Raw genomic sequence first — 17,422 nt, 5'->3', positions numbered from 1 at the left:
TTTCCAAATTATTTCCTAAATTAACCGCCACTTTTAAAACACAATAATAACAAAATATTGTTCCTAATTATTTAATAGAAGATTAAAATTTTCAATATTTGACTTAAACATAAATTTTCGTTATCCATCGTTTAGTTTCCAGCAGCGAGCATCTGATGAATCATTATGTTAGGTATCATCTACAATTATATGTATCATTATATATATCATCGCACGTGTGCATGCGATTAATTAAGTTGGTGAATATTCATAAATTCATAATATCAAATAACTGGGTGGCGTATTATTAATCGTAGGTTTAACGTTACAACGATACACGTACGCTACGAACATAATGAGATATACAATCGTGGCTATTTCAACGTGATGTCAAATGATAAATAAGAATATTTACATTACGCTCGTAGACTCGTTTTTGCAGACCGTATTTAAACAAGGAATAACGTCGAATGAAATTAAACCATCTGCCGATATATCGTGGAAATATAACGTTCGCGTTATCGATCGGTGCAAGGCCGATGAAAAGGTCTAACGAAGGCGGGCTAATTAATTGCCAGCGATATCGGCGGCTATATTTCATCAAATCAAATTCACATAAATATATCTACTACCAGAAAAATGATAAACTATGAAAGAAACAATAAATTTGAACAATTTTTTTTACACGTTTTATATATCGAGGATTCTTGTTAATTTTATAATTATACATATGATCTGAACTTACATTCTAAATCTTTAAATTTGTATTACGATTTCACAGATTATTATAACACGAAATTTCTACGTTATATATTTGACATTTCAATAATCTTGTTTTTCTTTCACGAATAATGAAAAGCGTTATTATTCATGCACAAGTATGTATCTTTGTCGTTGTAAATTCAATAACAAAAACGAAGGAATGCCAACATGATGGGTTTTTTAATTTAATCAGCCATTGCAGAAATTCAGCGTTTTATACAAGGTAACCCAGATTCTGACGACCAAGCATTGTTAGTATATTTAAATAAGAAAAAAATATTATATAAACATAGGTCGTTTAAACCTTTATTAAAAAAGTGACGACAAAAATACGAAATACGATGGGAACAGTAGCGGACTCACGGTTATTGCGACATAATGTAGGGATACATCAGCGATGCTTACGTTTAGTCTGTCTATGCAAAGGTAACTAATTCTCCATCTCAAAATGTCCATCGTTCTGACAATACAGAATCGACAGTGGCCGAAAATAGAATTTATTACCCAGCAAATTTCATTTCTATTTCATCCCATTTCAGTAAATGCATCATTTTGAGATGGAGTCATTTTGCGTTGGAAAATTCGTTACCTTTGCATGGAGCGAACGTAAATATCGCTGATGTATTCTTACATTATATCGCAGTAACCGTGAGTCTGCTACAGTTCTCTTTGTATTTCATATTTTTGCGTGTTGCATGTACCATAATATTTGATAATTAATAAGTTCATAATAACGAGGCATTTATAATGGTTCAATCATTAATTACGCTCAATTGTGTAAACTTTGAGCGAGATTTATCTTTGATGTCATCCAAAAAGGATTATTGCATCCTCGTCGGGACAAATTCTACAAAATTGTGGTTCGTTTGGATTTCCGTTACATTTGATTGCTTGATTGCCTTCGTTGCTGTGTATTTGTGAATGTATATTCTACGCAATATTCACGTTGAAATTGTTTTAACGAGCAATTACTTGTCAAATAACTTGAAACGATAGAGCATTATTAATTGCTTTCACGATAAAATATAAAATGATTATGTTTTTTTGTTTTTCATTTTATATAGTGAGCACATGCATAAGTACATATAGATATCAGGTGTCTGAAAAATTATATTATCTGTTCATTTGTTTAAAAATGATATTGATAGGTATATTCACGTCCAAACATAATGTTTTATAACCATGATACACTCTATTGCAATATATTTATATTTAATGTTGAGAAAATTTGAAGCATCTAATGCACTTTTATTTCCACTTGTATTCATCACCTTCAATGGTGTTTCATATATACACTTAAAAAATTTAAAGAATTTTGTATTGTAATCTATTAAAAAATACATATTACATAGCTCAATTACATTGGACTGTAATGATGGCCGTAGCCACAAACAACAGAATATTATAACACGATTAAATCAATTCGTAAAATCCAACAAGCAGTAATAAAAGTGAAGTTCGTAAATTTCTTCATTTCTGAATTATAAGCCAAATTAAACAAACTTTTTTAAACCGATAGAAATCAGGGATTAATGCAAGCAATAATACTTAAATAAAAAGAAATATATATATAATACATAGTAAATCATAAGATATATTAGTGCTACATCTTCTAATAGATAATTCAAATTTACAGTCTTGTCATTTCATAGAGAAAATGGCGATTTCAGCTTCTAATTGTTAATTTATCATTAATTTTAATTGAATTTAAATATTACCACTGTGAAGTGACCGGATGCTTATGAACAGTGATGTATCCTCGGATTATCATGAGAATTTACTAAACAATGGGTATCTTAAAATAAAATTTAAATATTTAATCGCAGTTACCTTTCCTGTGTATTTAACTGAGCAAACCGAATCGTACATCATACTCTGTAATTCGTATTTAAAAAGGAAGACTCTAACTACAGGGAGTTATTTAGAAAGCAAAAACTTTCAAAGACTGTCATGGGAACGTTCTTGTACAAGATACGAGGCAAGAAATCGCTTCTGATCTTGCATCCGCAAAAGTTGTTTGATGAACTTCATTTTGTAAAAGACACGGCTTTTAATGTTCCGCACGACATTCTCACAGCGAGATATTCGTCAGAGGTACAAAGTATCCGCACCGAAATAGTCTGTGAACTAAAAGCTATCGCAAAAGAGCGTCACTCGAGTCTACCTGGATACATGTTCATCGGTGAACATCGTTTTCAGAATACGCTGGCCGAGTTTCTTTGTGGGTCGCACTTTGGCAACGCACGAAAAGACAGACAGTGTTAATTTCTTTTTTTCTTCCACAGTGCAAACGCGAAAGCCTTTCTCTCTATCTGTCTTTCTTTTTCTATATTCGACGGTGTTCTACATTCAATCTTCTATATTTGCTCTTGTTTTCATTTTTTCTATTTTCTTACTAGTGAAATCGTGTCTATGTGCATTGTTTATACTCACTTTTCCATCTGGACTGCATACTTTAATACCCGCGAGCGACACTATCAGGAGAACGGGCGTGGACCGATCACTATACTGAAAAGAAACAAACGTTTTCATATAGAGATTGAAAAATATTGCAATTGGATTGCACACTATATGCTCACTTATTAGTACACTGCATCTCATAACGATAGGACCGCTCAAAAATTTGCAACTTTTACATATCCTGTTACATATGTTTATATATCAATGTGCTAAGGAACGACGTATGCCATATTTCAAATCGTATCGAAAAACAATCTTCTTCTTCTATTATATTCGATAGAAAAATTATTTTTCTATTTCATAACTTTGGAACTTGCAAATGAACTTTTAGAACATAAAACGAAATTGCAACAATAGCTTTTGTAAGTTTAACTGTTCGGTTTTGTCGTGTTCTTTACAAGAATTGAATTTGAGGGTAATATAATTTAGTCTTATAATCATGAGACGCAACGTATTCAACATTCTTTAAGAATTTATAAAAAATTTGTAAATTGAGAATTTATCACGTATTAGTATATGTAGAAATAGATATATTTTGTTATAATCTAAAATAGTCGTTGTAATTATAAGTTACATATAATGTAACTTATTCACTTCTCTTATTACTTAATTACTTCTGTTTTACTAGTTTTCGTCATCAACGACGAAATTACCTTAATTTTCTTGTATACTATAGTGATATTATTTATCATTATATTCTATGGAAGATATTGATTGGTATCTTTTAAATAATTTGAGATGTTTTATTTCTAGCTTCGAGCTGGATGTCCTCTGCATTTTGTTGCGAAAAATAATTGATCATCATTTGTTATTATTTATTTATAATGCGTCTAGAAAGAACCTTGGATCTTTTAATCGTTACTTACAACCAATTCCAATTTTTCTCTTATATTGGGGTTTTGTGAGATTCTGGCAAGAAAATTTCTTAGTGTTAATCTTATAAAATTGAGACATTGCTTCTTTTACGAAAATGTCAATTTCTCGTTACTTCTAAGGAACATCTTACTGGAAGGGAATTTGTATTATATATAAGTATTCTAAGTTTGACCTTGTTTGGTATTATTGGCAAGATTTATACAGAGTCTCGAAAAGTTACAGTTAAACTTCAAAGGCATCTGACACTTGTTAAAGAAGAATTTATTGAACTTAGGAACAAGGAAAATAGGCTCAATAAACAATAACAAAATATTGGATTTCTTATACATAAATCATATTTATATAGTGCGTAGTTTTTCTTTTAGGCATGTTATGCAAAGAAACATCGACCTTATTTATTTCATACAACAAAATATTTAACTGACGCAAGATTGAAACTATACAGAAACGTCATACAAATTCTATAAATACCTACATACAATGTAAATACCATGAGAAATGTTTTAAAATTCGAAAGTCTTTTAAACTGGAGGAAAAAATTCGCTTTCACGTTAGGAACATTACCTTACGAGTTTGTGACCTGTGAGTTTAGCAAGACGACTACAAATTACACCGTAAGCAATTACACAAAGGTGATAAAAAGTTACTCCAGTTTACATTGCTAATTAAGAACAGGTTCTTCTGTTTCACTGAAAAATATTCAACCTGTTTGCAACAAGGATGAAGGTTCGAACATCCTGTGTTGCCGGATCAGAGACAGCGGATGCCCTAGTAGCTTGAGGCTTCCGCTAATTTCGAAATTAGAAAGCTGGCAAAGCGAGTGGCACGATTGAAAATGGCACTGACAACGAAAGAATGTTCCCTATTTCCCGCTGAAGACACGGCTCATTGTCTTAAAAATCCACTGAGATGGATAGACGTGGCTTGAGTAGGAAAGGGGGAACGTCGGTATAATTACTGTAAAGCAAGGGGTGGTTTTCGATAAAGGACGCCAGTGCACTCTATTTATACGGGGTGACCTACGAAGTCTTTTTCTCCTTTCCTTTCTACTGTCACGACATTATCTACTGACGAATGAGAGAGCAGAGATCATTCCATATAGGGATAATTTAAAAAACCTTGCTCCGTGATGATTCCAGACGCAGCAATTATTACGTGTAACCCCACTGGTTCTTTTAAATTTTAATATCACTTCCACTCATTACGGTAACGCGAGACACAGTGTAAAGGGGATGAAATATTTAATTTTAAGATGTTTTTCTCTTGTGAGATGTAAATTTCTTATAGGATGTCTCGTACAACTAAAACAATCTGATGATAACAAAGACATGACGCAAGTATAAATTAAAAATGTTATCGTGGTCTATCATAAGATCAATACATATACATTCCACGATATAAGAACGCAACATTTTATACGTAGTATTAATTGTTTAGATATATTGGATTATTACCGATGTTTATCATTCGTATGATAGCTAACATGTATAAGTTTCATAAAATGTTCTTCAGAATGTCACTTGAGTTACTTATGTTTCACTGCTATGAGTCTGTTGATATTTTTTCGTATTTCATTATGAATTTATCGCATTGCCACTTTATGAAGAATTAGAAGAAACAGGCAGTAATAATATAAATGAATCGACAGCTTATTCTTATTTGAGTAATTCTGAAACCGAAACCATCTTGATATTTAGGAATTCAATCGAAAGATTAGACTCAAGAGGGAATGCTCGTATTTAGGAACTATTCGTACGCCATGTCAAGAGTCTATAACGCATCTGCCGCTTCTAAAAGTATAGACACCAGAATCCAGCCGTTCGTATGCATGAACGTTTATTTTCTACAGTCATAAAATAATTTCCACGCCTCTAACATCTGGCTTCGTCGATCATGTATACGAAGTATAAATCGAAGATTTCTCAAAAATGTCTAATATGCAGTGTGTAATAACCATGTCATAAACCCCTACGGTTTTACCATTAAGAGAAAAGCTGACAAAAAATTTTTCAATAATAAACGTCGTCTGTAATATTTCACATATTCCCCTTTGGCGTACACTAGGTATGTCACGTTTTTCTAGATCACTTTCACATTTCTTTTTCATACTACGATATTTTTAAACACTTAGACTGAACATAAAAATAAAATACTTGTCAAACGTGATGATTGAACTAAGCGCTGGTCAAACCTTCTACATTCTTTTCAAATCTTTCGTAAATCTTAAAAACTAATTTAACAAATTTCACATTGCGAATCAAAAATTAAAAACGGATAATTCTATAAAGAATTAAATGTAAAATATCTACAAAAAAAGGGGCTTCGCTTATTTCCTTTTCTTAAGAAATAAACCGTTTGCCATATGGATTAACCCTAACTCGGATCCAGTGACCTAGAATTTCGTCCATGTTTTCCCCGCAATTCTGAATGACCGCGCGAATCGAGGCATATCAAAGCGTGCCGCTGATGCAGGCACCCTGATACGCCATGCAAACGAAGATATCACGCGACGTTTATTCCAGGACACCCGTTGGTTCGGCCACCTTTGTTCGGCGGGGGTGATTAAAAAGTTGCTGAGTGAGTCGCGCTGACAGGAGGACGCGGAGCGAGACAGATACAGAGAAGCGGTGAAAGTAACGGACAGAGGAAAAAGAGAAAGGATGGAAGGAATCAGGCGTGCGAGAGAATGAGTAGCAACGGAGCTGTGGAAAAAGGAGGGAAAGTGCGAAAAACCAAGTTGCGAAAGAGAGAAAGAGACGAGGAAAGTCGCGAAAGGAGAAAGATACAGAAAATAGGAAAAGAGACAGAAGTTGAGACAGTCAGCGCAGGAGACAAATCAAAAGGATAAAGATGCGAGAGCGTTTGAGGAAAAGGGATGGATAAAAGGGTGATGTAGGGACGGGGATGGACGAAAGGGTAAAAAGCGCGGGATAACTCCTACTCGGTGTGTACAACCATTAAGCGCATCGGGTACAACTCCGAATGGGCTCTTGGCGTGATCACCTAACATTTTCTTCCTGTTTCAATCTCCCTGTGTCTCCCTGTTACGCCAGCCACCCACCGTGCACAACACGGTTACCCTTTTCTTTTTCTTTTATTTTTGTATTCCTTTACTTGCCGCTTCTTCTCCTCTTCCTTTCTTGGAAATGCCCCTGCATCTGTCATTGCTCATCCGACTCTGCATAAATTGACACTCATCCGATTTACCTGGACCATTGTCGTTTATTTCAGTTATTGTGCGTCGATCTTTTAAACTACGTTTCTTTCTTTTCGATAACAGCCTGTCGATTTAAATGTACGTTAATGATGGAAGTATTACGTGTGGAAGTTAGTCAGTTTAGTTTGCATTAAAATATGCAACATTTAATTTTGTTGTGTAGTTAGCCGCAAATTTGTAACACGTATGTTTGAAGTATAAAGGATCCTTTATGTAAGACATTTTTGGAAATATAACAACAATTTGGAGAAGTTTGTTGATTATTATTTAAATTACTTGATCCTACCTTCTCCTTCTCATAATTTATGTTTCTTAGGATTTCAAGTATAATAAAAATAAATTTCCCTCGATAACGCTGGCAATGGTTATTTTCATTTCATAGATCTTGAATCTATTGCTTGCATTGTAATAATTTTATTTGTTTTATAGAAAAATGCATACTGTACAATTTTATTAAACTGTGCGGACGTAGTCTTAAAAATTTTATTTTTAATAAAAAGAATCTGTTTATTAATATGTACTGTACGATATAAAAATTGTAACACAGAATATATAGTAACAAATATATAATCGCTTTATTTATTCCAATTGTTATTATAGACATTTAGAAAGAGAATACATCCACCGTTTCTTGTATTAACACTTGTTATTTGTTTAACTGCTATCTTCCCTTCTATTATTATTTCTTTTTCTCTGTTTTTTTCTTTTTTTGTTAGATGATAAAATACCTCATTAATTTCATTGAAACAATATTTTTCCATATTTCCAATTGTTCTCAATTTTTATTTGTCAACTTGATTTACGTCATTTATTTTCGGAATCGCCTATACAGGAAATGATTGCACGTGTTCAGATTCGAGGACACGGAAGCATACCTGAACTAGCCTCTTGAACGAGACGGAATTGGGAATTAATTGGTTTGTCGTCTGCAGATCTGCTCTTTCTCGTTTTGCAGTAAGGCTCAGATCTTTCAAGTACATAGAGAAATTAGCTTTCTACGATAATGCCAGATTAGGAACAGTAACATTATGAAAAATGTTCGATAAATTTTCAGGTTTTAAAATTAATTCATCAGCATATTTTAAAAGAGACCATGTAATGTAAATTGTTGAATATCGAAACAACTGCTTTCACATAACATGGAATATATAGCTGACTATACTACGATGTATTAAAAGGAAACTAATGCTTAACAAAATTCTTCGATTTGTAAATTAACTCCTTATAATATCGTGTGGCAATTAATTTATGATTTAATTTCTCATAAGGCTCAACAAACGTAAATTATATTTACAAGAAAGTTTAGTTTCGATTTTTTAAACCAAAGATCTGTAAGTATAAATTATATAAAACACCAAAATATTTTACGTCAAATACCCTCTTACAACAATGACTAGCTATAACGATCACTTAAATAACTACTATATACATAATCATTTTTAAAAGCTCTTTAAATTGAAATCATAATAAAATTCAGACGAAATAGATATAAATGTCGTACAAATTAACGCCACCTCGATTTTTGAAATATTCAGTTGCAACCCTCTAACATGGGCACGATCTCTTAAATCCATTTACCCTCTGACAAACTACATTGTTCCTATATTGGCATCTGAACCATTGAACAATGCTCGGTTGTACTAGAGATAATGTCGCCCATCAAATCTGTCACGAGTAATAAAGGGAATGGTTATGACGAACGTGATTATCAGTGACTCATGACGTGACGTGACTCAAAGTATCGACAGACACTGAGGGTAATAGAAGAGGGTTTCCTTTAGGTTGCATCACGGAGAATCGTTTCTTGTCTTACCGCGGCGACTGTTCACGAATTTATGAATTTATCAGCCGGGGGATCGTTTCTGCAAATGCGATCCACGTATCATATGGGGTGCATATCAAGTACCATCCCCTCATGATCGCGAGACTGGAGCAAGGAGAGCACTCGAGGCTTCCGAGCATGAAAAACGAAGGGTGAATATGCCTGATGAGAACGAGAGTACCGATTTGAACTCTTATGCTTCTTTTGCGTTCGTCAGGTTTTTTTAGAACCATTAACAGGTTTCTGAGAGCGAGCTGTGCGAGTAGCAATTATTAGCAGCATTATATCTTGCCATGAGTTCTTCATGCGCATTTTTTAACGAACGGCGCGGCGAAGCTATTAATTAACCAAATAACCTGTAATAGTCTGACAATTTCAATTTTTGTTCATATAATATTTCGATGATAAGCAATATGTACTAGGATAATAATCCAATTTAAGGAGTTTTGCGTAGTTTTTAATTCTCTGAAATATCTTATATAATAACCCTTTTTTTACTTAATCACAGTAAATTTTATCTTGTAGGCAAAGTTGTTTAGTTACAAAGTTTATTCGTTAAAAATTGAGAAATATCACGAATACGACAAAGCAATTGTATTCATTATAACAACCATATTAATTCAAATACTTTTCAATAATGACTCTTAATGGTCTACTAAACATATATAATTCTAATGCATTGAAGTATTTTTTAAAAAATTTAATATTCAAATAATGGAGTTTCGTTTGAAATACGAACAATGTAAAGGTGAAATAAGGAATCTTTTTATTTGTAGCACGACGAATTCATCGTAGGTGAAAAGAGATTTTCTGAACGAGAACTGTCGCTTTTCCACCTTGGAAGGTGTATAAACGTTTCATCGTACGATGATAACGGAAAATGCGCCGTGAAACTGAACGACGCTCGTCTTATTACGTGAGCTGAACCTATACCAATTCTTTTCCTTAAAGTGTCTGCGTTCATTTTTATATCTACTCTTTTATTCGCAGTCGTCGTCGACTATTTTATACCTACATCGAACAGGCGACATATTCAAGCGTGTACAGGTCCCCACTGACGTTCTATTGCGACGTATAAATTTATTGCACAAAACTTTACTGTTCCGTAAAATCATTATTTTCATTTCCTTTAACACATCTTATTCTCTATATTTCAATATCACATAACTCGTATTATACTATCGGTGCAAGTTTATTTCTATTTGTTTGAATGATATATATCTTTAACTAAGTTGTTAATCGAACTCGTTGGATATTTTTAGCATGTGCTGTGAAATTCCTAATCTTCTAGACAAAAAGCTCAACTTCAGATTTAATAATTTAATACCGGTTAGATGAAATTTTCATTCGAACAGGAATTTACTTTTGTTAATCAAACTTCGACATTCATCAACTGCTTTTTATAATAAAATTATTCTTTGAAATACAAGACAGATATATTTGTATACTGTTTATGAAGGGTAGGACTTTTTTATTTAACATCAATTTTATAGACATATATACATATTTTTATGTTCTTTTTGTTTCTCAAAATTATCCACGTATATATAAAATTCAATAGAGTATTTCGTATTTTGAGTAATTGCCAATAAAATTTTAAATGGCTCATACTTATGCAACATATTCTGTCTGATTATACCCATAGAGTATTTTGTCTAAAATTTGACTGTTAAACCCTGGGACACCCTGTATATGTACAAAACAGACATAAAAATGTAGGAATAATTTATGAACAACGACATTAGAAAGCACGTGCTATCGTTTACAAAATAATTTAAAAATTATGATTGTGATTTAAAAAGTACGATGTACACCCTTCGACAAAAAGATAGCACATGTGTGCTATCATTAATTTCTCATAGATAGAGTCCGAATTTCCCAAGTTTGACGAATGGCATATAAACAGTACCTTGTAGTAATAAGGTATATGAGCTTGAAACTGTATCTTCGCTATTCCTCTTGTATTTATCAACAATGATTGTGAAATCCGGTCGGCGAAATGATAGCACACCAAGCATTTTGTTTCCATTCCTTAGTATTTCTGTGTATTCTGAGTGGTGTAGACGTAGTGAAAAGTAGAAGAATTTCATTAGAAACCTTACAAATTTCGATTCAAACAATGGGACGTGGAAAACAGCTAAATAGTGAAGAGATTCAAACAGTTTTGAAATTAAAGAAAGAAAACTTTACTATTTCTAAAATTGCAAAAGTTCTCAGTAGAAGTCGGAAAGTCATTTATAATTTACTGAAAGATGTAAATAATTATGGAACAAAAAAAAGCAGTGGGAGACCTTCCGCGATTAGTACTCGTGAAAAACGTGCAATTTTACGTGCCGCGTCAAATTCGCTTCTCACGTCACGTGAAATTGCAGAAAAAGTTGGCGTAAAAACTAATCCTCGGAATGTCAGACGTGTACTACAACAATCCGCGCACATAAAGCGGATGAAATTAAAACGAAGACCAGCTCTAAAGCAGATTCACAAGGAGCATCGATTATATTTTGCAAAAGAACATATACGGTGGAACAAGAAGTGGAGGAAAGTTATATTTACAGATGAAAAAAGATTTAATTTAGATGGCCCAGATGGATTCAATTTTTACTATCATGATGTAAGAAAAAAAAAATTGTCACAAATACGGCGTCAAATGGGTGGAGGTAGCATTATGCTTTGGGCAGGTATTGGGTATAACGGAAAGACTGATTTAATATCAATTCGCAGCAAGATGAATGCTATAACCTATCGTAATTTGATACAAAATCAAATTGCAAAGTACGCAACACATATTGCGAGACAAGATTTTATTTTTCAGCAAGATAATGCTGCAGTTCACACCGCTAAGGTTGTGAAAGAATATTTTTCAACAGAAAATATTGCAGTTTTGGACTGGCCTGCATGCTCCCCCGATTTAAACATAATCGAAAACTGTTGGAGTAAATTAAGCAATGCCGTTTATAGAGAAAATAGGCAATTTGAAAGTATTAATCAGTTAAAAAAGTGCCTTGAAGAGGAATGGAGAAATATATCGCTGGATTATATTAGAAAACTATATCGTTCTTTGCCGAAACGAATGCTGGAGGTGGTGGAGAATAAGGGAGGATCCACACATTATTAAATTTTAAAAGGTTTTTTATTTTTGTACAATTTAGTAGATAATAAACACTACAACTTTTGAAAGTGTGCTATCATTTCGCCGACCGGATTTCACAATCATTGTTGATAAATACAAGAGGAATAGCGAAGATACAGTTTCAAGCTCATATACCTTATTACTACAAGGTACTGTTTATATGCCATTCGTCAAACTTGGGAAATTCGGACTCTATCTATGAGAAATTAATGATAGCACACATGTGCTATCTTTTTGTCCAAGGGTGTATTTAAGCATGAAAATAAAGTTGATGAAGTGTGCCAAGTCTTAGACAGTCTAGACACTAAATCATATGTATATGAATAGGCCTAACCAGTAGATACAAGTAGGTAGATACGAGAACGCATCTGTGAAAAATGCAACGGTACAGCATATGGTGTATCCGGCTTGAAATAAAAGCAAAACGTTGTAACGGAGGGGGTAAATGACGAAAAGCTCTCCCTCAGGTTTGTCCGGGACTGGTTTTAATCCACTATTATGAAATGTACTGACGTCTGACAAAACTGGCCAAATATCGGAAGCGCTGGACGGAAATTAAACCGATTCTGTTCCTCGTCTACTTCGATTTCGATCATCTCCGTTTCTCTCCCCATTTCCCCTCCGAACATACGTATATAATAGGTTCGGACGTATGAAATGTTGTTTTCTCAAAAAAAAAAAAAAAAAAAATACCTTTGCCCTCGAATAAAACGTCGTTTTATACAACTTTCCTAACGATTAACTGTTAAATGCATAGAAAAAACCTTGTGCTTTTATTTTTATAAAGGTATGAAGGGACCAAGCGAATGTTGTGATTATTCGTGACAAATAATAAGACTTTGAAATTTGTGTTTTCAGTCCTTCTGGTGTTCGATGCACGTACATTGTAGCAAATTTCTTCTTCGTGTATAAAATACGTACTAATGTGTACTAACTAAAACCACCGTGTATAAAATACGTACTAATGTGTACAGGATTAAACATATTTGTTGCGGTAGTTTTGTATGTACCAAGTCAGTGGTTTCTGTGAAGTTACGAATATAAGTTAGGTTTCTACCCGCGGAAGTAATTATCCATCAGAATAGTATATATCGTACATTAACCTCTTCTAGTCAAGGAAAATATTGTCCCACGTAACCATCTTCCGCTCTCGTCATAGAATTGTTTCACATAACAACGCGGTAATTTCTCCTGAGACGGAAAAGAATAAGAACAAGAATTCGAAACAGAGGGGATAGGCAGGAGAAAAACGAGTGAACTGCATTCCCTACGAGAAAATGATTTTTCACCCCAGTCACAGTATAATTGTTACTCATCCTCGGCCTAGAGGCGTCGCATCGAATTTCAGTTGGCCACCAGCGCACCGCACCGTCACGGAAATAGACAACAAGTGACAGCGGTACAGCGGAATTTAATTTCGTTTCGAGATGTATGAACGTCGGACTCGGTATACACACGCCCATCGGTATGCATGTGTGCATACATATGTACATCGTCGACGCTTTGCTCGGCTGCGCAAGCTTTTAAATGAAATCAATTATCGTACACTCGCGAATAATTATTATGCGGACGGTCTGGACGAAGAAGACGGCTCGTACCGACCAAGAAATTATTTTAACGCTACCCGCCACCGCTTGATTGTTACTATTCCGCTTGTTATGACGGCCGAGATGTTGGAAAACACGAGCTGCTGATTATAATTAGGAAACAGAGGAGAGCGTTGCAGCGCGACGTATGATGGACGTCTACTAAACTTCCGTTTATTATAGTTTCAATTATTTGATTAATTCGTACGATATTCCGAGTTGTCCTAACGTTTCGATTTCAATTTGGAACATTCCTTGTCGCGGGAAATTAATTTATTGAATTTGTGAATTCAGGACACGCCTAGAGAGAAGAGAAAATTTTTCTTTAAATCCTCAAGTATCTATGCATGTACGTTTCTAAAGGAAAATAGATTCTGTTTAAATTGGTCTTTATATTCGTATACGCTCATATACATATTCCTACGTATACATATATAGAAGTAAATATGTGTATATGAATGTTCGTTTAAGCTGAAATAAATCTTCATTGAAGATTTTAAAATGCGGAATAAAAAAGATATTTAGTGTAGTTAAACGAGAGACGTCTATATGGAATTTTCGTTCATTATAACTGTAATTATTTGATTGATTTGTACGATATTATAAAACTGTCTTAACATTTTAATTTCAATTTGCTACTTTCCGTATCACGAGGAATTAATTTATTAAATTCCTTGAATGCAGGACACGTGGAATTTGAAATATGATTGCATCGAAACTGACTGTAGAGCACATTGATGTTAGGCACATTAATACAATCGATGAAACGTTAATTTCCAAAAGAAGATTTAATTATTCCCGATGTAGAATTTTTCACAGAGAATCCATTCAACACAATTTCTGTACACGTAATTGTGCAATGCTTTTAAATAATCTACCCGATTGATATTAAATAATTATTGCGAAAGCTTCTACATCATGACATTGGACATACATCGTCGCGCAATCAATGTTATTAATGAGAATTATATTACGGATGATTGAACAAAGCTAATTTAGCATGTGTAATATTTCTAGGGATACATATTATATTCCTTTCCTGATAACTTTATCGGAATATTTGATTAATTTCTGACTTTGAACGATTCATTCATAGATGCAGAAAGTAATTTGCTTTTGCGTGTAAAATATTAAATTGAAAATATTGAACACGGATCTAAAAAATAAAGATGGGATTTAAATATAGATTTTTCAGAATATAAATTAAAATTATGCAAATAAACACGTTATACATCAAATATTCATACCTACAAGTATAAAAAGTAAGAATTCATTTAAATACTATCTAGTTTGTTTAATCTGTATCGGGACAATGATTTTATAAATTTCGAACGATCAATTCGAAGCGAAGTTTATGAGGGAAAATATCTCACTGGCGACCTAACACAATTTTCTGGCTGTTACATTTTCGCTGCTTTTCGTGGTCGTCAAGATGACGCCATTTCAAATTCATTAAAAGGCTGTGCAGAAGAAGCAATGATTAAAAGCTAATAAAATCTTAAGAGTAGGACTTTCTTTTGAAAAATATACCACCGAATTTTTTCACGATATTTTCAACAAAAAATTGATAAAACCTACAATTTTTAGATGATCGTTATTGATAATTCATATGAAAAAAGTATTCAAATCCAATATTAACCGACCAAGGGGCTTTGATCCTTGATGCACCAATAAAAGGAATTTGAAATTGATTTTTAATAAATGCTATTAATTATTGATCTATCTAACGAATGCTATTTAACAGTATAGTTACTCAATAAATTTTCAAATATTTCATACTATTATAAAATCGATCACCTGCAATTTCTAGATATTTATATAATATATTTCGGCTTTTGACGATTTATCGATTTAAATAGAACTAAGTTTCGACTAAAATAACGAATAATATTACATTTATCGATTTTCCAGAAGTAACTCGAATAGAACCACTTAAACAGAGAGTTTCTGCTATAATAACGCGAATGACATTTTAGTTACAATCCGTATATATAGATTCTCGACGACTAAAACGTAAATAGAATTATACGTATGTATAACCCATTTTAGACATCTCGATCGATCTTTTATTCTAAAATTATTCGCGTTCTAAAATTCGTAGATATTTATAATCTAACGACACGAAAATCTTGAACTGATAATATAATCGGTTCGGTATCTTATTAATATTTATACTTCAACTGCTAGAATTGCTTTCCTTGGAAATTTTTCCCCCTTGCAACGAATATATTCTAGACTCCGCCAGTTTAATAGATATACCAAGTGTATGCGTGCTGGTTGGACAGGGTCAGCATTTCGAAAGTTTCGCCGCGCCCCAGGATCCAGAGCCGATTAATGGACATATCCGATATTGCACGGCTGCGTGGCTGCAAGTATTAAACGTTACAGTTACAAGGCCAGGAACAGAGCGCGTCCATGTGGCCGACCGCTTACACGTGTTTCCGTGTGCCGTGCAGATTTCCAGGGAAAATAGACTTACAACTATGCTAGCAGGGGAAGGTTACCATAGGAATAAGCCAGCGACCTCTAATGGAGATGGATTTCTGCATCAACGGCCACGCTGGATGACAGCTAAGCTTTGAAAATTTTATGTTCAATCCTACGTCGCCGTCTTCTGTGACTTCGAGCGTACCATCTACCATCCTTCGTTTTTTCCCATCTTTCTTTTCTCGTTTCTTTAATATATGAACGGTCGAGTACATTTGCTCAGACGACAGACTGTCCGCAACATTTCCACGCGAAGATTATCGTGACAAATATACGAGAGTAAATGTAAACGAATGGCGATGAGTCGTGTCTCATGAATTATAATTAATGATTGGAATTTATTCTTCAAGAAATTGGACGATAAATTGCCATTTGAATTTTGTTTGGTAAATGTAGATATTGTCGTGTATTATATAGATATATTCGATGCTTCTTTTCGCGAAAAAAAGAAAAAGAAAGAAAAAAACAATGATCTCGAGCAAATAAGGGTTACATTGTTTTTGTAAATCATAACACTGGACATGCAACAAGCGATGTAAAGTATGACTTGTGTGAAAATCGATCATAACGTTGGTTCGACACGATCGAAACGAGCGACTGGCACTTTGGCTGAAACGCCGAGGCTATTTATCGGCGTAATAGGGCATAACGGAGCAGTCATCAGCTGATTGATGCGTCGACAGGCTCCGGAGGGTTTATAGGTGGTTGCGAGCCGACGATTCGCTCTCACTTTTCACTCTCGGGACGTATTTGGATAACGCCGACTGCCAGACGGGAATATTATTTGCTTGTTACCGCCTGCTTTACAAAGCCAGCTACACAATCGTGAATTATAAAGTACGACGTTCCAGCCGTCCTGAATTACGCGTGTTTTTGACACGACAACGATGCTATTGTATATCAGTGACAAACTTCTTTCTTTTGCATTAGTAAAAATAATGAAAGGAATTTGACGGCTGACACGAATGGATATTGTATGCAAATCTATTGAAAGTACGTGGATTAAAATAGATAAAATAAAATAAAATGCACTTTTCAACGTAGTTCACTTTTTATTTGTTGATCTAATCTATAAGGTCGTTTCAACATTTCACATCGTTTAT

The 17,422-nt window shown here is 33.9% G+C and overlaps 1 protein-coding gene across 5 annotated transcripts in view; it reads right to left on the bottom strand.

Moving 5' to 3' along the window:
* Window positions 1-17,422, bottom strand: part of LOC132909768 (EGFR adapter protein-like) — a 288,420-nt gene that overhangs the window by 129,488 nt on the left and 141,510 nt on the right. For 3 of the 5 annotated variants that reach the window (XM_060964811.1, XM_060964813.1, XM_060964809.1), the window contains exon 3: window positions 3,175-3,249. In XM_060964811.1, the coding sequence (XP_060820794.1) occupies window positions 3,175-3,249 (75 nt within the window). The remainder of the gene's footprint in view (window positions 1-3,174; window positions 3,250-17,422) is intronic. The other 2 variants (XM_060964810.1, XM_060964814.1) reach the window with 1 other exon arrangement.

The sequence above is a fragment of the Bombus pascuorum genome, chromosome 8 (assembly GCF_905332965.1).
Source record: "Bombus pascuorum chromosome 8, iyBomPasc1.1, whole genome shotgun sequence".
Classification (NCBI taxonomy): domain Eukaryota; kingdom Metazoa; phylum Arthropoda; class Insecta; order Hymenoptera; family Apidae; genus Bombus; species Bombus pascuorum.
Note: the sequence above shows the minus strand (reverse complement) of the source record. Positions and strands in the feature narration are given on the sequence as shown.